This window comes from Helianthus annuus, chromosome 12 (assembly GCF_002127325.2).
Source record: "Helianthus annuus cultivar XRQ/B chromosome 12, HanXRQr2.0-SUNRISE, whole genome shotgun sequence".
In the NCBI taxonomy this organism is placed as follows: domain Eukaryota; kingdom Viridiplantae; phylum Streptophyta; class Magnoliopsida; order Asterales; family Asteraceae; genus Helianthus; species Helianthus annuus.
In genome coordinates this window covers 52,625,605-52,643,046 of record NC_035444.2, presented here as the reverse complement: position 1 = coordinate 52,643,046, position 17,442 = coordinate 52,625,605, and the positions used below count along the sequence as shown (strand labels likewise).

General features: G+C 39.2%; 2 protein-coding genes across 3 annotated transcripts; one reads left to right on the top strand and one right to left on the bottom strand.

The window, feature by feature from the left end:
- Positions 1-4,397: 4,397 nt before the first annotated feature.
- On the top strand, positions 4,398-15,302 carry LOC110894979. 2 transcript variants are annotated; one of them, XM_022142243.2, is made up of 3 exons: positions 4,398-4,881; positions 5,476-5,631; positions 15,201-15,302. In XM_022142243.2, the coding sequence occupies exons 1-3, from the start codon at positions 4,659-4,661 to the stop codon at positions 15,263-15,265; spliced, it is 444 nt and encodes a 147-aa protein (XP_021997935.1). In that variant the 5' UTR covers positions 4,398-4,658; the 3' UTR covers positions 15,266-15,302. The 2 variants fall into 2 exon arrangements, with proteins under 2 accessions (XP_021997935.1, XP_021997933.1); XM_022142241.2 differs by lacking the exon at positions 15,201-15,302 and adding an exon at positions 7,522-7,889.
- On the bottom strand, positions 13,335-15,982 carry LOC110894978 (WAT1-related protein At2g39510). Its single transcript, XM_022142240.2, has 7 exons — positions 15,695-15,982; positions 15,559-15,621; positions 14,954-15,070; positions 14,534-14,780; positions 14,155-14,316; positions 13,916-14,067; positions 13,335-13,650 (listed from the first exon to the last, which is right to left on the bottom strand). The coding sequence occupies exons 1-7, from the start codon at positions 15,871-15,873 to the stop codon at positions 13,440-13,442; spliced, it is 1,131 nt and encodes a 376-aa protein (XP_021997932.1). The 5' UTR covers positions 15,874-15,982; the 3' UTR covers positions 13,335-13,439.
- Positions 15,983-17,442: the final 1,460 nt, after the last annotated feature.

Sequence of the window (17,442 nt, the reverse complement as noted above, 5' to 3'; positions counted from 1 at the left end):
TCTCGGAACCGATGTAGAGGCGTCCAAAGTTTTTTATAATTCGGGTCTGAGACATCTTTTGCAGGAGCAAGTTCCCTGGCGTCTTCGTTCATAAGTGACACATCGCCATCCATACACATACACATTCACATTCACATTCACATCTATACACATATTGATACATCAATATACACATAAACATCCACGTCCACATCCACATACATACACATTCACAATCGCATCCATATACACATCGATATACACATACCCATACATAAACACACACATCCACATCCATATACATACGCATACGCAAACACATCCAAACACATACTCAAACTACATCCACATCCATATATATACACATACACATACATCCACATCCACATCCATACACATACACATCCATATACACACATTTCCACATCCACACATATGCTGACATATACATCCACATACGCATCCGTATACATACACATCGCCATCGCTATACATACATGTACTGACCCATAACTATATACATAAACACATCCATATACACACACATACACATCCATAGACAAATACATACACATCTATATACATACACGTACAGATCCACATCGATATACATACATATACGCATCCACATACACATCCACATCCACACACATACACATACTAACATACACATCCATATACGTACAGATCGCCATCCATACAAATATAGTTCCACGTCGAAACAAAAACACATACACATCCATATACATTCATATACACATCCATACACAAAAACATCCATATACATACATATGCACATCCATACACATCCACATCCATACACATACACATCCATATACATATACATACACATACACATACACATACATATATACATCCATATCCATATATAAACATTTACACATCCACATCCACATCCATACATAAACTGATACACACATCCATATAAACATCCTTTTACATACACATCGCCATCTATACATATACAGATCTACATTGATATACATCCACATCCATATGTATGTTCAGTTTTAAGGGGATTTTGGTGAAATTGGTTTTCAATTTGAGATTCTGTAGAGGATGGACGATAATAGACCTGAAAAGTGACAGAGATTTGAGATTAGGATGAGAGGGGTGGAGAGAGGGTTGGAAGAGGTGGGAAGACATTGGACCATGTCTGCCTGGGCAAGAGGACGCGCAGAGGTTTGACGACATTTTTTTAATGAAATGTTTTCTAAAAAACAAACGGTCTGCAAAGCTAAATGTCTGCGCGTGGTCTACACGGCGCAAACATAAGAGGTCAAAAGAGGTTTTTTCTGAAAAAACAAACACCCCCTTAATAATCTATATAAAATTAACTCAGTTACTTGTAAACAAAATAAAATAAATCTAAGCAGGTTTATACACTTACAAAATAATTAACCAAAATAATTTTTTTTAACTCTACCAGCTTTAAAATATTGTCACTCCGAAGCTCGAGTAAGAGAGAAGGCTTATAGTGGGACATTTGTAATAAGGCCCTCATATATTTTTCTGCTTTAGGCCTCCAAAATGGTTTGTGTTGGCCCTGGATTTACTGAGTATGATGATGATGATTTGTAAACAGATTATATCGATTTGGTCGTAAAATACGTCTGTTTGGATATATTGATGTGAGATCTTCGGTTTTTTACACTCGAGATCATCTCCTTTCTATTTCAAAATGACCCATACATATCTCTCATGGCGGAATTCACTACTCACCAACCGAAAAGATTTCGTATGTATCATCAGAACACCAGCCCTTTTAACGACCTATACTGCTTAGCCTTTAACAATATTCACCAAGACAAACACCAATCCGTTACTTGGTACCAAACTGAGACAAAAAAAAACTAGTTATTATTGTGAAAACATACGTGTATGCAAAGTGGTTTCTTACTTGGTAAAACTTTCGATATATTTAATGGCATTAAATATTTTGTTTCGCTTTGGGTCTCCAAAACGATTGAGCCGGCCCTGTTTAATGCTTGATTTTATATTATATCTTGAATATGAAGGATGAGTCTAAATGCTGTATCTTTTTATCAACATGATAAGCGGTTATGATTCTCATAACTTTGTTGTATAAAGCTATTAAAGCTTAGTGACATACGTTGTGGCTTAATTTATGCTCCCCACTCCATAACATCTTTATTTTCGCCTATGCATGCACCATGTTTGCAAACGTTCGTTGCTTTAATAAAAAGGTTAGTTCCTAGACTCTAAAGTGGCCATAACCTTATTCCTTTGACCAAAAAGCGTCACTTTTATATATTTTTAAATGCCATGATTTGTTATTATCAGGGCCGGCCCTGAGAATTCGTGTACATTGTTCGAGCTTGAAAAAACGTGCGTCTAGACCTTAACGAAATTGAGTATTGGGCTCACTAAAAGTCTAAACCTAATGCCAATGAGCTAATAACTAATATAAACCATAAAAATAGTTTTGTAAGTGTGCCTATGTTGGTGTTTGTATGTGTATACCCTATCAATTTATTTTTTTACATTTACATATCGGATTTTTTTTAGAATACCATGCCCTTCGAAATATCGGACACTGGTCGATGGTCCTTCCCGCCAACCTCAGGGCCGGCCATGGTTATTATTAAAATATGATGATACGTAAAATATCATCGCAGTGAGGGTGATTCCACAACATGGGCTTTTGTACAGAAAATGACGGGTACACGTTCATGGTTATTATTAAACTATGCTGGTAGTTACCATTTACGATGTTAGAATTCAGAATGTATAGCACACAATGACAATCGATAAATAAATTTATAAAATTAAATAAAATGATATATAAATGTGTTATACTATTTGCGTCATAACTTAGCTCTAAACATCCAAATAATAAGAAAAGGTAAAACAATATAGTAAATAACAAAGGTAAAAAAAGGTAAACGATATAAACTCGTTCGGTTTAAGTGTGCTCGTTATAGTAAAGAAAAATAAAAGTTAAAAAATATATCTAAAACGGTATTAATGTGTTCGTTAAAAAAAAAAAACTTTTAGGAGTAGAAAAGCAATTTGTTTAAAGTAAAAGAAAAAAAATACAATAATTAAATTATATGGGTTACAAATGTAAAAATTAAATAGACTAAAGAAAATAAAACATTATTTATTTTCTTGTAATTTATATAAAGGTAATTGAAAGGGTCGTAATAATTCCACATGATAAAATCTTATTCTAACATAGTGTATACGGGCCGTATAAGGTTATACGGCCCGTATAGAATAAAATGAACTGACAAAGGTTGTGTCAGCAGCCTTTGTCAGTTCATTTTATTCTATACGAGCCGTATAACTTTATTCTAGAAGGGGAACATCCAATGCCAACCCCGTCAGGATACTGGCGACAACCGACACGGAATACGCCAGCAAAGAGTTGGTATTACTATTACCAGGAACGTATTAACCAATATAATGAGATCGTTAATAATACAAGACGAAGGAATTCGTGGATTTAGGTTGCCTATGAATTTAAAATGTTATTTCACGTTTTGACAATTTGTAATGATGAATATACACGTTATATTAATGTTTTGGCAACTTGTTGAAATGGAACATGAAAAAATGTTTAAAACGAATGAACGTTAACACATACCGATTGTATCTTCGTCACTTCCGCATATAGTAATTTAAGAAAAATGGAAAATACTCAATGGTATACGGGTCGTATAAGAGTATATGACCCGTATACACAGGGCCGACCCTGAGAATTCAGGTGCCCTGTCCAAGCTCCAAAAAATATGCCCTTAGGTTTTAACGAAATATATAATGAAAATATTTTTTATACAACGGTAGTTATAGCAATAAATAATGTATTGTGATTCCTTGTTTTATTATTATTTTTTTAAATCAAATGAGTATTGGGCTAACTAAACCTAATGGGCTAACTTATAATATTTAAGAATTATTTTGTAAATGAGCCTATCAATAACTTGTTGTTTTATATGGGTATACTATTTAAAAAAAAATATAATATAGATTTCTTTTTAAATGTGCCCAGTTATCGAACCCGAAATTTTTGACCGAAGGGTCAGAGTCAATTTATATTTTTATATAGTTTACAATAATTTTGTTTACCAATCGATATTATTGTATAGATAAAGTTAAATAAACTAATAAAGTTGAATAAACTAAGTAGATATCGTTTACAAAATTAGTAAAATAAAGAAAATATAAATGATCAAAACTTAAAAAATATTGCAATGTTTCCTTCATTATGGAACACTTTTATTTGTTCTTTGAAAAAGAAATAATCAAAGGGATCTTGAAAGAAATAACAATGAAAATGTTTGTTACTGGGCTTAAACTAAAAAAAAGCCCAAAACACAAGTTAGACCTAAATATATATTCCCAATGACAACAACATTGCCGTCTTCTTCCCATCATTTCTGCAACTAAATCCGACTCTCCGGAACGCAAGTCTAAGACGAAAAACAAATTAGATATACACTTATTTCACTTTTCTCCCTAAACTTCAGCTACTATATCAAAATTATATACGGTCAACCTCTAGAAAAACCGAAAAACTCATCATACTTTCGCCTCTGAATGTGCCCCTCGGAATCACGGGCCCGGGCCGGTGGTCCTCCCCGCCCACCCCCAGGGCCGGCCCTGCGTATACAAGACGAAAACAGAGATCGTATATGATGTATACGAACGAATTAAAAAATAATATAAGTTTGTATACGGGTCGTATACCTGTATACGACACGTATACATATACAAAAGATCGTATAACATGTATACGACCTCATATCTACCATACGACCTCAAGATTCTCTAAAAGTTCTTTCGTTTTTCTCTCGGATCGTTCTTGGATAGCATTCTTTGGCATTTGTGACGTTTTCTTCTCATTCTTCTTATACGGTACGTTTTCGTATGGTATACTTTCAGATTCCGTAACATGTTAGATTATGGTCTTGTATAGTGAATCGAATAGCGTACATAGGCGTAACAATTAAGATTGTATGTTTGTATTTGAAAAATAAAAATTTTGAAACTGAATATTCATGAGTATACGGTCGTATACATTGTATGCGATCGTATAACGCTTGAATGTTCAAACTGTGTATACGATCGTATACATTATATACGATCGTATACATCTTGAATTTCAAGCTAGATACGATCGTATACATTGTATACGATTGTATACTTCTTGAAGACTCAAGCTATATACGATCGTACACAATGTATACGACCGTATAAGCTTATATTTTATTCCTTGTTTGTTATATTTTTAGCGTATACGGGACGTATAATACGTGTGTATACGAAACGTATATCTGAGGTGTACGTAGCGTATACGTGCGTATAATACTTGCGCGTACGAAACCTATACTTGATGTGTACGATTCGTATATGAGATGTATAATATGTTCGTATACAAGAACATTAATCGTATAATACGTGAACGCTAATCGTATAATGATTTCTGAGTTGTGATTATTATTTTTACAGACGATATGGCTGAGTTATCAGGTGTTGCGGCCCGTAGACGTCAGGGTCAGGGTCGGGGACGTGGACGCGGACGAGGACGTGGACAGGAGGAGAAGGAGGAGGAGGTTGTGCCCGATTTTACTGAGGTGGGGCAGTTTGTTCGCGACATCCCCCGAGGTACGGCTGCCTACAGGTCTTTGGGCAGATTACGAGAGATAGCGCTGGATGCGCCCCGGACCATTGATATTCAGGTTTTGACCGATATTAGATCGATCGGTCGGGTCCGGGGGTTCATTCCAGCTAACTCCTTGTGGGATCGTTTATTTGATGTCGCCGCAGAGCGGGCTCACAGGGAGATTACTTTAGAGTTTTTATGTACTTTTTCATTTATGGACACCCGAGTGGGGGTTTAGAGCATTTTTTGACGACACACGCGATATCTTTTACCCTTTGCGGGAAGAGTCACCGGATGACACTTCCCGAGTTCGCCGTTGCCTTGGGTCTGTACTCACAGGAGTACTCAGAGTCCCAGGCATTTTTGGATGCACCCATCAGCACGTCCAGTGACGTGTTGTGGACTTGGTGGCGCACTGTTGGGTCTGGGGAGTTCGCGACACCCAGTTCGCGATCCCCGAAGGCGCTGGTGAGTCGCCTTTACGACCCGTTACACAGATACCTACATCGGTGTATCGCCGTGACGATCGCCGGTTGTCATGATAGCAGGGAGTGGGTCACCCAAAGTGACCTGTTCTACTTGCACGACTTACTTACCGGTAGGACTGGCATAACGTGTCAACACGATCTGTTAAGACACGAACACGATAAGACACGGACCCGAAACATGTAAACACGAACACGACACGAAATCTTATCGTGGCAGATTTTCGAAACACGAATACGAACCTGTTAATAAACAGGTTACACGAAATGACCTGTTAAGACACGAAAAAATTACCAACGTATTATACGACCTGTATAAGACACGAACACGGCTGAATTGGGGAAGTTGTGAACCGAATTGGGGATGGTGGTGTTTGTGAGAGAGATGTAAAGATTAGGGTTTGGATTGTGGAAAAAGAATCGCATGTGTTTGTGTATAATTCATCCAATGTCCCACAACTAATGACCCCATGTCCACACCCACCTATAATACTTTTATTTTTTTAATTATTAACATGTATTTAACGGGTCTTAACAGGTTAACGAGTTTTAACCTGTTTAGACACGAAACCTGATAAGGTCTTATCGTGTCGACCTGTTTTAGACACAAAACTTGTTAAGGTCAAACACGAAACATGATAACTTCGTGTAGGTTCGTATCGTGTTATCGTGTTCGTGTCAGAATTGCCAGCCCTACTTACCGGCGGACTTCCTACAATTTATCTCCGTAGGATGCGATAGATTTTGATTCACATTTTTAAATAACTTTTATATATGTTTTTTTAACTTGTTTTAGCAATTTGCTATACACTTTTCCAGACATTTTTAATAATTTTTAAAAAATTTATTTTTATAGCTCAGTACGGATAGTAGGAGTAAAAATTAAAGCACATACCCCAATAACATCAAGGCCAAAAACCGCAACCGAAGAACCCTTAGTGACTGCGGCTTCCTTCCATGGTGCACCAAGGCCAGTTGTGAAGCCACGTGAGAGGAAACTAGCATGGGGAAGAGGCACCCTAGGGTCAACCTTAATCACGTAGTTGACATCAAACACCGTGTACTCAGACCATGTGGCGCAACTAAAGACGTGGTAGGCGGTTTCTCCGATTACCGCCATAGACATTCTTGAAGTGCCGTCACGCATGAGACCATTCAAGTTAATTGGGTGAACATTACAAATGTTAGTCTTTCCAGATTTGCAAATCAAGCATTCACCACATTCACCTAAATAGAGCGGCATCACTACGTCCCCAGGTTTGAGCCACATCCGCACGTCTTCTCTAATGCTCTCAACCATCCTACACCCGAGTCCTAACCATGTTATGTACTAAATATTGAATCCAAATAATACGCTGAAGTATTGTTATCATACATGGCATACTTACCCTACACCTTCGTGTCCAGGAATACGCGGAAACAAAGGCTGCATGGATATGACCCAAGACAAAGGGGTACAAGCACGAATCGGCTTTTGTCCCAATTGTTGAGTGTTATGTGCCTTATGACCAAGGCTTGATGCAAAACTACTATCGAGCCGGGGGTCTCACTGGAAGTAGCCTCTCTATTCCTACAGGGTAGAGGTAAGACTGTCTACATCTTACCCTCTTCAAATTTTACCTTAGTTTTGTTATTGGTGAGATTTACTGAGTATGATGATGATGATGATGATTATATTCATAACTTCATGATGCAAAAAACTGCACATTTGTGCCCTCTTCAGTCGCAAAGCAACTTTTGCGACTCTTTTTTGACTGAAAAGGTTGTCGCTAAAATCTTCATGGGTAATGTGTTTTGCAACCGGAATTGTGTGTCGTGGTTTTTTAGAACGAACAATTTCCGACCGCTTGTGTTGTGACCAGTTTGCTACCGTCTCATGTTTGCTTTCAGTTTGCAACCGCTTCTTTTGCGACTTGTTAATTGTGAAAAATAATTAGTACCTTAATATGGTCGTTACATGAATTTTTTTCTTCTTTCTTTATGCATCATGATCAGCTTAACAATGTACCATTTTTTCAGTACGGATGCTTATACAAGTGTGTGTAGGCAAGCATCAGGGCCGGCCCAAGCCCAAGTATTTTGAGGCTTGGGCTTTAGCCCTCCAAATTAATAGGGCCTTTAATTTAAAAAAAAATTATAATAATATTTGGGCTCTGAACTTATCTTTACAAATACAAAAAATATATAAAAATACAAAAAAACTTCGCCAACAATAAACCTTTTAGTTTATTTTGTCGGTCCCAAGCCCGGGTAAAGAAGGGTTTTTTTTTTTTCTCAAATAGTGTTTTTTTTTTTTTGAGAAAAAGGTCTCGAATTTTTAATTTGATTTAAGCCACCAAAATAGTTGAGCGGGCCTGGCAAGTACCATAACCAAAAGTAGACATATTGAGCATTTTAGATAGGTGGGGAGGTGGGGTCCTTTTAAAAGTGTTTATGGTTCTTGTAATGTTTTTCTGTGTCTCTATTCAATAATGACGACCCTATTTAAAGGTGAAGATACAAGATAAAAAGGAAACCATTCAAAATACAATTGTATCTCCTAAAACATTGGTTCTAATATTTACGTAATATTTACGTCCTCTAATAGTCCCCCGCAGTTTGAGGGGCATGTGGATGAACTCTCAAACTGGAACGAAATTCTTCAAAGAGTGTACGTGGAAGGCCTTTGGTGAAGATATCGGCGTATTGTGATGCGGAGGGCACATGTAGAACCTTTATATGACCGATTTGCACTTTTTCCCGAACAAAATGAATGTCCATTTCAACATGCTTAGTACGCTGATGCTGAACCGGGTTTTCCGAGAGATACACTGTTGACACATTATCACAGTAAACAATTGTGGCTTTTAAAACTGGTACCCGGAGTTCTAGGAGAAGATTGCGGAGCCAACTTATCTCAGCAACAGCGTTGGCGACGCCTCGGTATTCTGCCTCGGCACTTGATCTGGAGATGGTTGGTTGGCGCTTCGAAGACCAAGAGATGAGATTATCACCCATGAATATGCAGTATCCGGAGGTTGATCTGCGTGAATCCGGACAACCTCCCCAATCGGCATCTGAGTAAGCAGTAAGGCCGTGGATGAGGATGCGGAGAGATGTAAACCGAAATCAAGGGTGCCCTGAAGATACCGTAAGATCCGTTTGAGAAATGCGAAATGTGGCTCACGCGGGGCATGCATAAACAAACAGACCTGCTGAACGGCATATGTGATGTCCGGTCTCGTAAACGTTAAGTATTGGAGTGCACCAGCAAGACTACGATAAAGCGAGCCATCCTCAATTGGATCCCCATCCGTTGCACTCAATTTGGAGGTCGTATCACAGGGCGTGGCACATGGTTTACAGTCGGACATGTTTGCTCGATGAAGAATGTCACGAGTGTATTGGGACTGAGATAAAAACAAGCCGTTTGAGTGTCGCTTAACTTTAATGCCCAGAAAATGATGTAGAGGACCCAAATCACTCATTGCAAACTCTCTGGATAACATGGTAATGATGGAAGTCAAGAGAGTTGCATCCGAAGCCGTAAGGATGATATCATCAACATATAAAAGTAGGTATGCTGTGGAGGTGCCCCGCTGATAAATAAAAAGTGACGAATCACAGATACTACTCCGAAAACCATGCGATAGTAAGTGAGTGGAAAACCGTGTATACCACGCGTGCGGGGCTTGTTTCAGACTGTACAACGACTTCTTAAGCTGGCAAACATGACCCGGAAAATTGCCATCAACAAATCCCGGTGGCTGGTGCATGAAAACTGTTTCTTCCAAGTTCCCGTGTAGGAACGCATTTTTGACGTCCAACTGGTGAATGGGCCACTGTCTGGAGACCGCTAAACTTAAAACGGTACGTATTGATGCTGGTTTGACTACCGGGCTGAACGTATAATAGGCACCCCCATTGGTCTAGGCACAAGTTCCCATGTCTTATTTTCTTGCAAAGCACTATACTCACTGACCATAGCTTTCTGCCAATTAGGATCCAGAAGGGCTTTTTGTGGTGAAGTAGGTAAAGGAGAAATAGTAGATAAAGGAGAAGAGGTGGTCAGGTTGAATTTTGGATTGGGCTTAGTGATACCGGCCTTTGAGCGGGTGATCATGGGGTGGTTGTGTTGTTGTTGGGCCAGTGGGGTGGAGGGTGGTGAAGGCTGTTGTTGGGCCGGTGGGGTGGAGGGTGGTGAAGGCTGTTGGGCCGTCGGGTGAACTGGGCCAGGGGGTTGCGTTAAGGGCTGGGATGGGCCTGTAAGGGGCATTGGTTAGGCTGTGGGAGACAAGGGAGAGACGGGATGAGGAGGTGGGTGTGAAGGTGTAGGAGATGAGGTGGGAATCGGGTTTAAAGGAAACGGAACCGGGTATTGGTCATCATCCAAGAATTGATAACCGGTGGGTAGGGTGGTGTCGTGGAAGGGAAAATCGTTCTCGTCAAAGATAACATGACGGGAGATGTGGACACGACCAGTTGCCGGATCAAGACAACGGTAACCACGGAAATTAGGAGGGTAGCCTAAGAAGATACATCGAGAGGATCGTGGAAATAGTTTGTGAGGTTGGGTTGCCGAAGCATTTGGGTAGCATGCGCATCCGAAAACCCGCAAATGGGCATAGGTTGGATGGCGTTGGTAAAGGCGAAAAGCCAGGGTGTGGTGTTGTAGCTTAGGCGTAGGAAGGATGTTGTGAAGATAGACGGCTGTATGAAGTGCTTCAACCCAAAAAGAGGGTGGTAAGCGGGCGTGAATTAGGAGAGCTCGGATATTATTATTTAGACGCCGTATCATTCGTTCGGCCTTACCATTTTGGGATGAAGTTTATGGACATGAATACCGAAGCACCATGCCATGTTGGGAGGCAAAGTTTTTAAAATTGTGATTGTCGAACTCGCCACCCAAATCACATTGAAACGTTTTAATAAGGTAGTTAAACTGGGTGTGGATGTGTTTGTGAAATTTGACAAAGGTGGTAAACGTTTTGGACTTGAATTTAAGGGGGTAAATCCAAACGTGTTGTGTGTAATTATCAACAAGAACCATATAATACTTGTAACCTGTTTTGCTTAAAATTGGAGATGTCCATAGATCGCAATGGATAATGTCAAAAGGAGCAAAAGTAACAGAACTTGAATCATTAAAAGGCAAACGTTGACTATTAGCAATTTGACAAGACGAACAAATAGACGGACTAGTAGTCTTATTACAGTGAATAAAATTATGACTAGCTAAAAATTGTAAGATAGTTGCACCGGGATGACCGAGCCGGTTGTGCAACGGGGTGGGAGTAGCGGGGGAGACAAAAGCATAGGTGGGCGGTGTGAGCGGATAGAGGTCCCCCGTGCTGTCATGGCGCAAAGGAGAGTTCCCGTCTTAAGGTCCTTCAAAGAAAAACCAAAAGGATCAAATTCAACGCTAACTTGATTATCACGGGTTAATTTACGAACTGAAATTAAATCTTTAATGACAGTGGGTGAGTGAAGAACATTATTGAGTTTATAGGTTTTGTTGGATAGGGTGTGGGTGGTGGATCCGGATCCTGTAATCGGCAAGTGTTGACCATTGCCAACAAGTATAGTGCTAGAAGAGGAAGACAAGGGAGTGGAAAACTTACCGATATGAGAGGTGATATGCGAGGATGCACCGGTGTCCATGTTCCACGAGTTGTCAGTTGATGTCATTTGCAGCATAGAGAGAGCGGTGCCGATATCGGTTGGGCTAAGGGCGTTAAAAGCACCCGGGTCTTGAAATTGGGTTGTGGTAGAGGGTTGTTGCATGGGTGGCATTAGGGCCTGTTGATAGGAGAGATGGGCCTGGTTAAATTGGGCCGATGGATATGGTGGGGGTTGTTGGTTGGGAGCCCAAGCCTGGGACGGGTATGGAGTTGGCGGTGGGGGCTGCCAGGTTTGGTACGGGGCTGGTGGAGGCTGATTGCCATAGGTAGGTTGATAGCCAGGTGAAGGGTGTTGGCCCCATTGATAGTTGTTGAATTGACCGCGGCCCCGGTATCCACGTCCACGGCCGTTGCGATAACCTCTACCGCGTCCACCACGGTAGCCACAGTTGGAGTCATAGGAGTTTGGGGAGTAGTTGGTGTATCGGTTTGGTTCAGTGGGTGCAGGGGGGTTGGTTGGAGGATTAGGAGAGGAGTTTGCGGATTCAGTGTTTGGGTTGGTGACGGGTTTAGTTACGAGGGCCGATTGGGTTTGGTTTTGACGAGCAGCTTGCCTTTGTTGTTCCTTTTGAAGGCTAGTACGAGCATCATCCCAAGATGGAGAGGTTTGGTTAATAATGGCTGCGGTGACATCGTATTCGGATGGGAGGCCACGAACAAGTTGCATAACCAATCTCGGCTCGCTTACGGGGAACCCCACGTCACCGAGTTGTTCGGCAATTTCTTTAAGTTTTTGACAATAATCATCCAACGAAGAACATGCTGCAAGTGTTAGGTTTCTGAAATCGTGTTCGAGAGTCGTAGCACGAGAGCCCTTATTGTTGAGAAAGATGCCTTCAAGTTTGAGCCATGCAGATGATGCCGTAGCATCAGTTTCGAGGATTCGAACCAAGTACTCGTCAAATAACGTAGCATAGATCCATTGAAGAATCAGGGCATCGATCTCATGCCAGGTTTCATAGGTGTCGTCATCTTCTGCCGGCGGTTTCGTACCGTCAATATGATCCAAAACTTTGTATGCTTTGGCGTGCAACTTAAATAATTTCACCCACGAAGAGTACGTTACCTTGATGCCATCGAGAGTGCGAACCTTATTCTGGATGTTTATTACCGTATATGCTGGATGTAGGTGGATCTTGGAGTCAGCACTGTTGGCCGAAGAAGGAGTGGTGACTTTGTCGCCGGCCATGGTTACTGTCGTAACAGGGAAAAGAAAAAAATTGACGGTGACGGCTAGGGTTTGGTGAGCGAGAGCTCTGATACCATAAAAGTGTTTATGGTTCTTGTAATGTTTTTCTGTGTCTCTATTCAATAATGACGACCCTATTTAAGGGTGAAGATACAAGATAAAAAGGAAACCATTCAAAATACAACTGTATCTCCTAAAACATTGGTTCTAATATTTACGTAATATTTACGTCCTCTAATACCTTTTACTTGACCCACCTGTGTCCAAAATTTTCGATTAATAGATGTATACAGTATCGTTTTATTGTAGTTTGACTCCTCATATTACCGTGGTATAGTAGTAAAAAGTAATTTAAAAAAAAAACTGTAACATTATCCAGAAATCAGAAACTGCTTGCAATATATTCCATTGAAAAACTTCTGAAGGGAAGTGAAAGGCCAATATTACAACTGATTTGTAACGAACAAATCATCACTCTATTTACCATTAATTTTAGGTATTGCTATCGCAACGGCATCGTTATCCTTCTTTCCAAATCTCGTACCAGTAATTGTCATCGGTATCTCTTGATGATCAACCGGAGGAAGCTCATTCGGGTCACATTTGGAAGTTGACTGACTTTCATCCTTGCTCTTGCCCCATATCACCAAGTATAGTCCACTAACAATCACAACTCCACCAACAACCCTGCAAAATCAACATTCACCTTGTTGGTTATTTACATATATAACCCAAGTGTCCTTTTGTTATTAATAAAAAGGTTTTCTCTGGCCAGTGGGTCTGAGCGGGAGCAGTTTCTTTATCTTCTGAGATAGAGAATATTTTTACCCCCACCCCTCCCCAAACCCCACTAATAGTTATGCTATCAGTGAGATTATACTGGGTATGTTTTTTAGAGTTAACAAGTAAGGGAGTTGTTTGTCGATTCGGTACAAGGTTGATGCCGATATACCTTCCTAAGTTTAAACTTTCAGCCAACACAATGGATCCTAAAATAGCAACAATAACCATGCATAGAGGGTTAAAAGAAGTGACAAAAACTGGCCCTTTTGTCTTCATGACAATTCCAGAAAGATAGTAACCCAATCCTGAACAGATCACACCCTGCATTTAAACACAATCAGAGATCATATATAAAATTAATTAAGTAATCTTTCAACTAGCATTAAATTGTTTTCGCAAGTTTCTTACACCGTAGACCATAGTCACAAGTCCAGCATCCAATTGTAACTTCCAGGCTTCATTATTACCCTTTTCAGCTATTACAGTCACTATACCCCCTTGCAATGCCCCTGCCGCACATATTAGCGTTGTAAGAGAGAGCTCCGCAGGGTATGATTTCAATGTGATTGCCTGTGGAAAAAAAACAAAGTTCATTTGTTTAGCGATTTAGTTACCAATGATAGTAACTAGAGGTGGCAATTTTGATCCGTTTAATAAAACTTCACTAGGGTATCATCCCCTTAACGTAAATACAAAACCAAGCTGACCGACTAGCTCATTTCAAGCTCTATTTGAAACTAAGTCTAGTGGGTTTTGTGGCCTCTTTTGAGTTTGGGAAACATCAAACCTGGACAATGTAAAAGCAGCTCCATGACAAGCAGCCGGCTATGACCATCATCGAGCCCTTGATATTGTCTCCAGGGCTCACATGGGTCGTAGACTGTTGCTGATGCGCAGTGGTTGAACCCTTGGTCCATGGCAAACCAATTGTAGGCCCCACAACAATGGTCATTATCATTGCTCCCCCTACGGTCACTAGTGTCCCAACTATCTTCCCAATGCTATGTATTTTCTTAATATTGACCTTCTCCAACCTGCCCAAAAATAACAAGTGGTTTATAGCATGGGGAAATTAAAGAGGGACCATTTTTGTACAAGTAAAAAGGTTGATGGGTATAAAATGTAAAATATATATGTTTCCCACTTAGATGATATTGAAATGTATACAATAGTGTTTACGTGAACATGTAGAGTGTAGAAACATTACCTGCATACCCAAGCCATGAGAAACGTCATGGCAGGGATTATGTTGGTCATCGCGACCGCAAAAGTTGCGGTCGTATACTTCATCCCCGCGTAATATAAGTTTTGGTCGACGACCGGCCTATATAAAAAAAAATATGCAAAATGCTCAACATCAAGAAAGCATTTGCTATGTGAGTTTATTATTTATTATACTCGTTATTATTTTTTATTTACAAATTATTTTAATTTGTTTGTTGGTTGCTACTCAGGGGCGGATCTACTTCAATGTAAGGGGGAGCGCCCGCTACCGCTTGGCGCTCCGGCGGTAGTGTAAAATTAGTGTAAATTTTGGAAAAAAATTGACGTTTTTTCGATTTCGTTACCGCTTTTTTATAGAACGTTACCGCTTGGCGGATTTTCTAGATCCGCCACTGTTGCTACTCTATATGTGGTTTGAATATTAGAATAATTATTAACTTTCTATTATCTTGTAATTCACTACACTTCTATATATATCTATACATATATACATGTATTTAATTAAGAAGATAAATATCGGTTGATCAATATATCAACAACCCTAAATCCTTTCTGACGTTATTAGGCGCAAGAGAGCGAGAAACATACTCTAAAAAGCCTAGCAGCATTATCTTGAGGAAGATTGAAAAGGTCACTTTTGGCCTCCCTTTCCTGTCATTACAACATTGTCAAATATATGTGTGTGTATATAGGAGAATGAGAAATCTAGAGAGATAAAGCCGACCTTTCGAAAATGAGAGCGAAAGGAGCAATAACAAGGGCTGCAATGAGGTTTCGATACGTAGCAAAAGTATAGTGATTCATGCCATGGTTAAGAGCAGCTTTGGCAATTATGACCAAACCTGCATTCCCAAATTGCAAGAATATGACATACAAATAAGGCTTTAGTGTTTCAAACTGCATGTTGGTTTGATGTTCTTGAACTCTATGTTTGTGTTTGTGTTTGTGTTTGTGTTTGTGTTTGTGTTTGTGTTTGTGTTTGTGTGTGTTTTGGGTGAGCAGAAGTGAATGGACTACTAGGGTTTATATATAGTATGGTAGTAGGCTCATGCATTTGCATGTCATGAGTAAGAGAAGCAATTTAGCACAATCATCTCTCTATACACAAGTTCCACAACTCCACTGTCATTAATGGAATCAGGGATGGATACCCATTTAATTACTTTATTATTTTAAAAGTTCCCACCACTTGTATATTCAAATAGTAAAGCCAATCAATCAAAGTGATCTTTTCATAAAACAAGGGTGATATCATATTGTATCTTTTATCATTTCCCACTAACATGTATTGGCGAACATACTCTCTTGTTTTATACGTTTGAGTCACATAAACAATATTCTGTTTCCAAACTACAACATATAAAGTTAACACGACAAGACGTGCGTCTAGGTATATATGTTTGAGTCGTATAAACCATATTTGTATCACTGGTGTATCTATCGCAACTACGTGTTTAAAGTTTAGAGTTTAGCATTTTACAGAGACTTAGTTTCAAGCTTTAGATAATTAGTTTCTATAATTAGACTACGCGTTTTGATTAAGGTAAAAAAACAATAGCTTTTACTTTTTATTTTCTAAACATGTATAACTATGCTCAAACTAACACTAGAATGCCTAATATGGGAAAATAAAATCAAAAACTATTGGTGATAATATCTCTATTATTTAATATTATTGTATTTGTGGATAAACTACAATGCTCTTGTTATGGAAGGTCCCTTTCATTCCCCCCTTTTATATATTTTTTCTTGTCATTGTTTTTAAAATGTATACCACTATTGCTACTTATCTACATGCTTTCCTATAAGATTACGATGGTCGTGTAAAGATACTGAAAAAAGGAAATTTCATTTACACTCCCTAGTTATTTTCACTTTGCAAAACGAAGCCTCCGAATTTCATAAACGTGACAAAATCCCCTAAAGGGAAAATATCAAAATTGTATATGTATAACACTTGCAAACTACCTTCAATTACCATGAATCCTGAATCTGTACATCGAACCTTATTGATCTTTAACCACAGCCTGATGAGTACGTCAACAAAACCGCAATAAAGATTATTCTAGTTTTCATACAAAAAAATTAAGTGAAACATATGTTATTATGTTCTAGTTTTCATACACTATAAAGATTATTCTTTACAAGATAAAATTTCAAGTATAAGTCCTTAATCGTTACCAGACCCGCGAAAGTTAAACTTTCAATTAGCTATCATCAAAGTATCGGTTCAAAGTCCTGTACTTTGTGACCGATTTTAGTCAGTTAAGTGAGGCTAGCTAGTTGGACATCAAAAGTAGTAAGTGCCTTGATCATCTCATTTTATATTTACATGTTATAACATCTACTAGTTTAGTGCTCATTTCTTTACGGGAATGGTATTCGTCATGCGCATCCACTTTCATTTTACCCCACTGCCAACAATAAAATGCCAATGGCACATTTTTGATTCACTTGTACTTATATAATTAA